The following is a 9815-nucleotide window of genomic DNA, read 5'->3' on the forward strand; positions in this document are numbered from 1 at the left end:
TTGAAATCTGAAAAAAAAAATTTTTGGAGAGGGTTGGGGTTAGATGTGAGAGTAGGTGGAGTTTTTAGAAAATGTTTTCCTAACCTTTTCTAGGGAAGTCGTTTTCCTCCAATTTCAGAAAAATGTGATATCTAGAAAAATATTTTCCAAACTATTTTGTGCAACCAAACAGTGAAAAATGAAAAAATATTTTTCGTCATACCAAACACACCCTTAGAACCCTAAGATCAAGGAAGGGCTACAGATCCATATCAAATACTTCTAGGATTAAATCACAATATTTTTTCTAGGCAAAGAAAATCACAACGTTGTGTTTGAAGTAAATAATTTTTTTTCTTTAAAAAAGATGTAAGAAATTATAGTTCTGTTACACAATTTAATTAAAGAAATAATTCATATTAGGTAATTTTAATGAGTTTTAAAGTTCTAAATATTTAAAAATTATTAAATAGTTCAAATAAGAAAAATAGTCATCTTCTCTTCAATTTTAACATGTCTTCAGCCCTAAAAATCAAATCAAATTTTATTTTTCACAGTCGTTCATCTACCTTTCATGACAGCTAGCGTAGCATAAAAAAAAAATACTTCTATATGTATCATCTAATAATCACATATAAAGATTCTAACATATGATTGTACACTATATTACTAAATATTGGATTTCGAAATTTCTCAATCAAAATCTCTTTCCTCTCCGCTTATTACATATGAGCAATTACGTGTGACAATTAAAAAATAATGTTTACCTTTATGTGTGAAATACACAATATTATAAATATGTTTTAGAACTAATCTCAGAAATCGAAACAAATACTAAAAAATAGTAATGAATTTGAGAATATGAAAAAGTAAAGAAGAAAAAAAACAAGATGTTATGTAAAGCAGAACATTGACGAAGAATTGAAGACTAATTAAAATTACGGATGAAAGTAATAAAAAATATAAGATGGCAAGTGGTTAAAAAAGACAAGCAAAAATAAAGAGCAAAAAGAAGATACATATGTGCTATAATGATAATGAACATATCCTTCTTTCTCCTTTACGAAAAGTAATTAGTTCTCATACCTCATATATAAAAGAAAAGAGTTAGGAATTGTAAGTCCAAAAAAGCTCAGTCTTTTGGGCAGTGTTATTGTGCGGGTGAGATTAATAATCCAAAATATTAGGAGTTTCTACATAATTCAGATATGTAAAGATTTAATAATTAATATTTTAGTTGATTTTAAAGTTCAAAATAATAGAAAAATAATTTAAATTACTATTTTATCCAGTATAAAATCTATTTTTAAAGGTAAAAAAGGCGAACAACATTTCACTACGGGCTTTCATGCTTTTAATATAGTATATAGATAGATATAGATATAAATAAATTATGTGCTTAGTCATCAGGTAATTTGAAAGGTAAATTTTAATTATATTTTTATACAACCAAACCTATCTATAGTAGCCTCATTTGTTCCGATATTTTTTGGTTGTTCTAGTGAAACGATATTATAAAGAACATATATTATAACATAACGTGAAAAAATGGTTCCAAAGAAAACTTGACTCTTATAGTGAAGTATTGTTACAGAGGGAAAAAAAAAAATCAGAAATAGCCTGATTTACAAATTGAAAAATAGCTACAGTTTGAAAAGTAATCGAAATTTAGCCATTTTTCATGTAAAAATAAAATTTGAACAAAAACACACTCAAAAATTCGAAAAAATTCTAGCATAATATGCTGGAGTTCAAATTTCTTACATATGAGATTCCAGCATAATGTATTGGAGTTCCAACATAATATGCTGAAAGTTTATACGCATGAGCTCCATAATCCAACATATTATGCTGAAACTTTTCATGTTTCTGCTAGAGTTCCAACATAATTCAGCATATTATATGGAGGAGCACCATAATTCAGCAATTATGTTGGAACTTTTGGTGTTTCAGCTACGGTATTTTTGTTCAGATTTTATCTCCGCATAAAATAGTAGTTATTTTTCAATGACTTTGCAAACACTGACTATTTTTCGATTACCAGTCCGAAAATTGGTTAGCCCGTGATATTTTTATTGTTATAGAGGATGACTATTATAGAGAGATCTGACGGCATAAAGGTAATTTTTTTATCATATTTGTAAATAAAGGTAAATCTCAACCGTATATTTATCAACCAAATTCAACCATAGTACTTATATAAAGGTAAATTTCGATATTTTTAAGTTGCAATCCCTTTTTTGTCTGTTCCTTTCTTTTTCAAACCGGATTGTTAACCAGTACAGCTAGCAATGCCAAGCTGGGGTCCGAGGGAAGGACCGGTTCGGCGGTTCAGTCCCCTCATGGGGCAGGATACCCGTCCATTTCTCGGACCAGACCAGCATACGTATCATGTTTAGTAGTGGGTACTAATGACGGATTGGAATTAGCACTTTTACCTGTAGAGTTTGTCTCCTTAACTATTTGGCAGAATTTGTTTCATCAGTCGTTGTTCCCTCTGCATTCTTAGTATTTGGCAGAATGGCATTTCAGTGGATTTTATGAAAACACAATGGTGAGGTTGCAAAGTTTAGCTTCTTAACCATCGTTAGCCGCTGCAGTCTTCTTATGTTTGGCAAGACAAGAAACAAGAGACTTTTTAAGCATTGCTATTCTTCCCTGGAAGGGTTATAGCTTGCGATATGTAGCATTGTTAGGAGCAAGGCTAGTACACTTTTTTGTATGTTCTCCCTTGATTGTACTATGCTCAGTGAGGTATGCCTCTGCGAATCGAAAATTTAAGAAGTAGCAGTAAATGAATAGCTTTTTTTACATTTATGTTTAATTTCCAATAAACATACCTTAAAACAAATGGAAAGCCAAAGAAAATCACATTTCTAAGAGACACCTAACAAGATCCCAAAGAAAAATTAACTACGCTTATAGCAACTGTTCATGTCCAACAAAGCCTACTTTAGTTTTCTTGTTTTCTTTTTCCTTTTTTCAGATATGCATTTGCTTATTCTCGGTGAATGATTACGTGTTGAGAAGATAGAGAAACATTTTTAGCAGAATGCTCAGAAGCAGCAGCCAGGCCCTGCAACATTCTTAGAATCTCAGTAGTGTCCTCCAAATAGTACTTGGCCTTACTAGGTTTCTGGCCAACCGTGCAAGCAAACACTTCAGCGACGGGTGAAAGTGAGGCACTTGCTACAGCACTCATTATCACCTCAAACATATCCTCATCTGATCGATCATCCCCTATGCAGAGCACAAAATCTGGAACCGTTCCTTTCTGCTTCATCGTTTCTAGGAGACGTTCTGTTACAAGACCTTTGTTGACACCCTAGGCGGTCGAAATGTACATTCATGACAAAGCAAACCATCAATTTAAGTTAAAAGAAAACATAAGGACAAGAAATTCCAATCAGAAAAGAGTGGAGTACCTTTTCGTGAAGAAACTGGGAAGAAAAGTAAGTCCCCAATTTGACAAAGGATAAATGTGACAGAGGTGAAGTTTTAATATTCACACTTCACGAAACCAAAGTAAGGTAACATGATTTAGATAGCTGTATGAAAAGACATGATTTATAGTGTGAAAGCTATTTCAAGAGAAGCATGCTTAGTTCTAAAATAGAGTTGCTAACTCTTCACTTTTGAGGTCTAAACACAACTCTTTAAGTTTTCCAAATGTGATTACTGCCCAAATAAAACTATAAAGCTATCATATTTATCACTCCCTCTGTGGCACAAATTTTAACAAGGAAATGAAGACTTTTGAAACTTGTTGCGTTAAATATTCCATAACATTTGTGTGGCAATAAAAGCTTCTCATTAAGGACATATAAATGTGTCATTCTTTTTGGAATGGACTAATAAGGAAATAGTTCCAAACAAAGTGGAATAGAGGGAGTATAAGTTTCAATAAAGACCCAGTTCTTAAGGTTCAGTATTGTTGATTTATTTCTTAATTTTCACATAAGGAAGCAACAACAAATTTCTGTCAGTTATGTGCTGAAAGAACTCAAGTGCTTAAAAAAAAGAGAGATTCTATTCCTTTGTAACATCAGCTATGCGAGAGGCCATAAGAAACATTTATGGTCAGAAATATGTGGGAATCATGGAAGTTGAAGCAATAACTAACAAGGACGGGCTCGATTTGTAGACCTTTTCACCAGCTACAGATGCGTGCAAGTGCTTCAAGTGAGAAATTTGAAAAAGATATCATACTGCTCACCTGAGGCTTAACTTCTACAATGTGCTGGCCACTCTTGACAGTAACCGGTTCATTTGCAAGAACGCTTTCCAAGTGATCTAGAAGCTCTTTTGCCTGACATGAGCCAAAATCTGGATCGGCGTATTGGTAATTCCAAACAAGCGTGCTTTCCTTGGAATCTATGAAAGAACCATCAGTGGTTTCTGTGTAGAGAGTCATTACGGGCTCAGCAATCTGCTTCCAATAAAAATCTACCGCTGCAACACAAGTTTCCCATTCGGCATCATGATTTGGCCTGAAAATGAATTGTTTCAGCTTCATAGAGAAACCAAAGCATCAAGCACAAAGAGTAGATGGAGAAAGGTAAAGTTCAGTAAAAGCATTAACTAACTCCTCTCTACTAATTTCCCCATGAACTGAGCTGTGTGCAGACACAAAACAGACATCTGCGGAAATTGAATAGTTCAGTAAAAGCATTAACTAACTCCTCTCTACCAATTTCCCCATGAACTGCGCTGTGTGCAGACACAAAACAGACATCTGTGGAAATTGAAGAAGACTGCTACCTTAGGAGGAGGAAAACACATATACACTCAGGCAGTTAAGATCTTCTGTTTTCACCATAAGCAAATTATTACATTATAGAAGTAAGACCTAATTCATGAAAAAGATAGTTGATTTGGTCAGTCATGAGTTAAATTTAAAACACCAGGATCCAATCGAGATGATAAAACAGCTTTTTCTTTTATCTTTGTTCAAGCGGTATCAGCTTATAATCACAGCTCAACTTGCATGCGAGTTAGCATCTGGAGCTATAGAAGTTCAAACTTCTAAGGCATTACTGCACACGTTTATGTCAAGGGTGAACATCAATTATATGTTCATAAATATCAATACAGGGCCTATATGCAGTATAATTTTCCGACGAAGGGTGTTTGGGGTGACCATCCTTCCACCACCGAAGCTCCGCCACTGGCCCACTAGTTATGGACCTTCATCAGTTTTGCTACAGAATAGAACATGAACCAAAAAATGGTTAAACCAAATTGCCACTGTCAATGGCTACATGTTTAATATTTCAATAATCTACACAAGCCAGTTTCTCTATTACTAGCAACTCATTCTTACTCTTTCACTCAGTTCTCTTCCATTTTAAAGAATCTTAAACACCACAGTGCCCCTCCCCTGGTCCGCACAGACCTTAAACAAGTAAAAACAAGAAAGAAGAACCGATAGTAATACACCAGCAGAATGAGGAACAGAAAAACTAACTTCACCTACTTAGTTGACTAGTAGCACAAAGATAGATATAGAAAGTGGAATTTAGCTTCACACATAAACTTGAACAGTAACTCAGCAAGCTTTCGTCTACCTTCTGTTTACTGACTGCATTTAGACTCTGAGTTAGATGTTTCCAAAATATTGTTAGCCAGTTCCTTGCATTCTTAATGTATACTCTTCTGCTTAATCTTTATTTGACAAATTCAGAAAAACTCTGTACTTCCAGTTAGAACACTTTGCACACACCACAGCTTAAGATTTCGTTACTGATTAGCCACAAACTTTTTACACCAGTCGAACGAATCACCTTGATAATGTATCACTTCGGGAATTAACAGTAGAAATCAACATGGTAATTGCAGGACATAAAAGATTTACCTCACAAAATAGCCATGCTCTGCTGCAAGCCCTAGTGCTTCGCACGAAGAAAACCACTGAGTTAAAGTCTTTGTGTCTTTTCCACTAACAATGAAAACAATATTCTTTGGATCCCTGCACAAGTAGTTTAAGATACTAACAACCTCTGCATTTGGACCCTTGCTGATAGAGTTTCTCACTGTCATTGTACCATCATAATCCAAAAGGATTGCCCGGTTCTTTGTCCTTTTGTAAGCAGATACAATATGCTCAACTGACAGTTTCCGGAAGCTAGGATCCAAAGCAATCACACGGAACCCTAAGCCAAATCCAATACCCCAACACCTCCTCCTCACATGATCCCTACATGCTCTTTCAAGATCTTGCAAAAAGCTCTGAGCCCAATATGCCACATCATGAGTGCACACATACCTGTAGTGCTTCTCATGACGCATCTGCATCTCTGCTTCGGAGACAACTAAAGCAGAATCCATAGCCTCAGCAACAGCATCAATATTCCACGGGTTGACCCTTATCGCACCACTAAGAGATGGAGAGCAACCAATAAACTCAGAAACTACCAACATGCTCTTCTTTGGTGCTGTTGGATTCAAACCCAAGGTAGCATCAAGCTTCTCTGTTCCTTGCCGGCATATAACATATTCGTAAGGTATTAGGTTCATTCCATCCCTTACTGCAGTAACGAGACAGCACTCAGCAATAACATAGTAAGCAATGCGCTCATAGAACTGAAGAGGTGTATCAACCAGGATAACTGGTTCATAGCCAGTCCTTCCAAAATTCTGATTAATTCTCTTTACAGTTGCATAAGTTTCAGCCCGGACTTCCTGCACATCTTTCCCTCGGCCTCTGGCAGGATTTGCAATTTGAACCAAAACCATTTTACCTCTCTTTTCAGGATGTTGAGAGAGCAGTTGCTCAAAAGCCAAAAGCTTCAAGCTTATTCCTTTGAATATATCCATGTCATCAACTCCAAGTAAAACTGTCTGACCCTGGAATTTATCTCGTAGCTCTGCAACCCTGGTCTCTGTCTCACGAAGGTCCAGCACGGATCGAAGTTGACCCATATGTATTCCAACTGGTAAAATCTTAATGCTAACAGTGCGGCCATAGTACTCTAGTCCTATATAACCTCGTTTAGATTGATATGAAATCCCAAGCATTCTACTACAACAAGAAAGGAAATGCCTTGCATAATCAAAGGTATGAAAGCCTATCAAGTCAGAGTTCAAGAGTGCTCGTAGAATTTCATCCCTTACAGGCAGAGTTCGGTATATCTCAGAAGATGGAAATGGGCTATGGAGGAAGAACCCGAGCTTCACTCTGTTAAACCTCTTCCTCAAGAATGTTGGAAGCACCATTAAATGGTAATCATGAACCCAAACGAAATCATCATCAGGACTAATCACTTCCATTACTTTGTCCGCAAAGATTTTGTTCACTGAGACATAAGCTTGCCACAGGGAACGATCAAATCGACCACCAAGATCCGGAGACAGAGGAAGCATGTAGTGAAACAAAGGCCACAAGTGCTGTTTGCAGAAACCATGATAGAATTTACTGAACAACTCAGGTGGTATGAAAGCTGGGACACATTTGAAAGTTTCAAGCAAAGTTAGTGCAACATCATCTTGTTCACTCGGGTCAATTTCTTCTTTGAGACAGCCGACGTAAATCACTTCCACATCTTCTCCAAGACCATCTTTGAGCTGTAAAAGAAGGGAATCTTCATCCCAACTGAAGTTCCAGCCTTCCTCACCATCTGTTCTCCTATGTGCTCGAAGAGGGAGTTGATTCCCCACGATTATCATCCGCTCTTGAGAAATCGATGAAGGAGCATCGGAGGCATTACTTCTATTTTCATCATCAAGCTCAGATAGAACCCCAGCTACAGTTGCAACCCTGGAAAGCTTCCTACCACCTCTACCAAATGTTGGTGAATCACCAGAAGTAAGATCTAGCAAGTTGGAATATGACCTTGAAACCATTATTTGCTAATAGTATTCCTCTCTTTGTTTTTCCTGTAATCAGAAAAGAATTTTCCTCCTTTGCTCAATTGATAAGATCAAGCTATATAAATGCATGGAAAGAAAAGACTGAGAACAGAAAACAAGCAAGAACAAGACTCAGGTCATTGAGAATGTACAAACGGCAAACAAATCACTGTATTATATAGCAACGGTCCCGCTATATGGTCCACGAGAGACTCATAATCATAGCATTATTAAAGATCAAAGCAGAAGGGAAGCGCCCCCCCCCCCCCCCCCCCAAATCCCCAACTCCCCCAACCCCCAAAATAACAAAAGCAGCTCAACTAAAGCACAAGAGGACAAAATGAAAATCAACAACTTGAACCAAAGTTTTGAACTTTGATACAGAATGAACCTCAAAAATCTGAAGACAAACAGAGATATTAATAAATAGCAGAGGTCTAGCTACCATCCTGAAGGATAAATCTGATGGCATAGGCAAAAACCAAGCAGTAAAAAGAGAAGGTTTTGAGAAACAACACTACAAAAAGCCAAAGCTCCAATAAGAATTTACCTCAAAAGGGCAACCGAGAAACAGACCAGATACCCCACATGTTAAGCTTAGCAAGAAAAATAGAAATGCAAAAATTACTCCATCTTCAAGCAACAAAAAATTTTGGTTGCAGAAAGATTATACTTGCCAAGAGAAAAGGAAACATTACACCCCACTCAAAACAAGAAAATGGAAAATGGATGGTGGTGAAGAAAGTGCTATTACAAATGGTTGCACATAGTGGCCATGCAACAAAGACCTAAGAAGTAGAAGAACATTATAACACTCACAAAAGATTATTAGCAGCCAATTTAGCTGAGGATCAGTGGAATAAAGAAAAAAAAAGAGCTTACCTTTCAAGAAAACCAAAGAATGGTTTTTAGAAAACCCAAAGATTCCCACTATGAATATCTTAAGATTAGATTCTCTTTCTCAAAGCAAAAACAATGGCATCAAGAATAGGCTTTTTTCTTTCTTTTTTAGCTTGTCTAAATGCAGATACGATACATTTTTGCTACAACCATCACTACAGTACTAAAAACCCCAGAAAAGGTGGTGTCTTTGTACAAGGAATTTGATTCTCTCTCTTTCTCTCTCACACACAAAAACACACATGAAACTGTAAAAAATTGTCTTTGATGAAAGCAAGAAAGAAGTGAACAGTGAGCTCCACTTTCTGGTGTCTCTATATTTCCCTTTTTTTTTTTGTTTTTTTCTTTTGCATTAAAATCTGGCTTTTTGGACTATAGTTTACAGTGTTATTAAAGCAATTATATAGCAACTTACATTGATATGAGTTCTATATCCCCGCGAGTGATTCAGCGCATCCGGGTTGTTGGTATGACTTGTCTGAGAGTGTAACATTTACGCGCTATTATGTCGAATGGGATTCGAATTGGACATCATTTCCTCGGCTTGTCCGCTAGGTTTTCGTAATGTGACGGAGCAATGTTCAAAACCGAACCAAAATCGTTAACCGAACAATCGATGATTTATTAGTTTATTGGTATCGCATTATCGGAATAATGGATAATGAATGGATTGAGATTTTATAATTAACGGCTTAACAATTTGGGGGCGGATTATTCAATTTTTTTATCGGGTAAATATTAACCCGTTAAAATTTTTTATATTTACACTGTTACCCCATGTATATAAAGTACTATTGAAACCCTTATGTATTTACACTTTATTTGGCCAAAACAGGCTTGATGTCGATTTCTATCTGCCATAGGTACTTAAGACGAATGCATTACATATTAGATGGAAAAGCTGCCAAGACTTGTATCAATTGGGCTTCTTCCCTCGCAAAACAAACAGAAGAGGAATTCAAAGGAAAGGTTATCACTGAGGGGGTTGAAGTATGATGATCCTTTCTTGGATAATTCTTTGGCATGCAACTTAGCAAGTGCGGACAGCCGGTGGCCATTATATGTTCTAATACCTTTTGTTAGATGAA

At 36.3% G+C, this 9815-nt stretch overlaps 1 protein-coding gene across 3 annotated transcripts; it reads right to left on the minus strand.

Moving 5' to 3' along the window:
- Positions 1-2770: 2770 nt before the first annotated feature.
- Positions 2771-9017, minus strand: LOC104100637 (alpha,alpha-trehalose-phosphate synthase [UDP-forming] 5). 3 transcript variants are annotated; one of them, XR_011410348.1, is made up of 5 exons: positions 8710-9017; positions 5834-7854; positions 4196-4469; positions 3405-3489; positions 2771-3304 (listed from the first exon to the last, which is right to left on the minus strand). XR_011410348.1 is itself a non-coding variant. In XM_009607912.4 (4 exons), exons 2-4 carry the CDS (start codon positions 7819-7821, stop codon positions 2978-2980), a joined length of 2589 nt encoding a protein of 862 aa, XP_009606207.1. In that variant the 5' UTR covers positions 7822-7854; positions 8710-9017; the 3' UTR covers positions 2771-2977. The 3 variants fall into 3 exon arrangements, 2 of the variants coding, with proteins under 2 accessions (XP_009606207.1, XP_009606214.1); XM_009607912.4 differs by lacking the exon at positions 3405-3489; XM_009607919.4 differs by lacking the exons at positions 3405-3489; positions 8710-9017 and adding an exon at positions 8378-8515.
- Between the last annotated feature and the right edge of the window lie 798 nt (positions 9018-9815).

Source organism: Nicotiana tomentosiformis, chromosome 8, assembly GCF_000390325.3.
Source record: "Nicotiana tomentosiformis chromosome 8, ASM39032v3, whole genome shotgun sequence".
NCBI classification, from domain to species: Eukaryota; Viridiplantae; Streptophyta; class Magnoliopsida; order Solanales; family Solanaceae; genus Nicotiana; species Nicotiana tomentosiformis.

What these genes read in the sequence shown, in the direction of transcription:
- LOC104100637 (XM_009607912.4), bottom strand. Translation starts at nt 7,821, where the DNA reads ATGGTTTCAAGGTCATATTCCAACTTGCTAGATCTTACTTCTGGTGAT. An exon ending in GAGCATGGCTATTTTGTGAG is followed by an intron (nt 4,470 to 5,833) that starts GTAAATCTTTTA and finishes ATTCATTTTCAG; the next exon opens with GCCAAATCATGATGCCGAAT. An exon ending in TTGTAGAAGTTAAGCCTCAG is followed by an intron (nt 3,305 to 4,195) that starts GTGAGCAGTATG and finishes TCGACCGCCTAG; the next exon opens with GGTGTCAACAAAGGTCTTGT.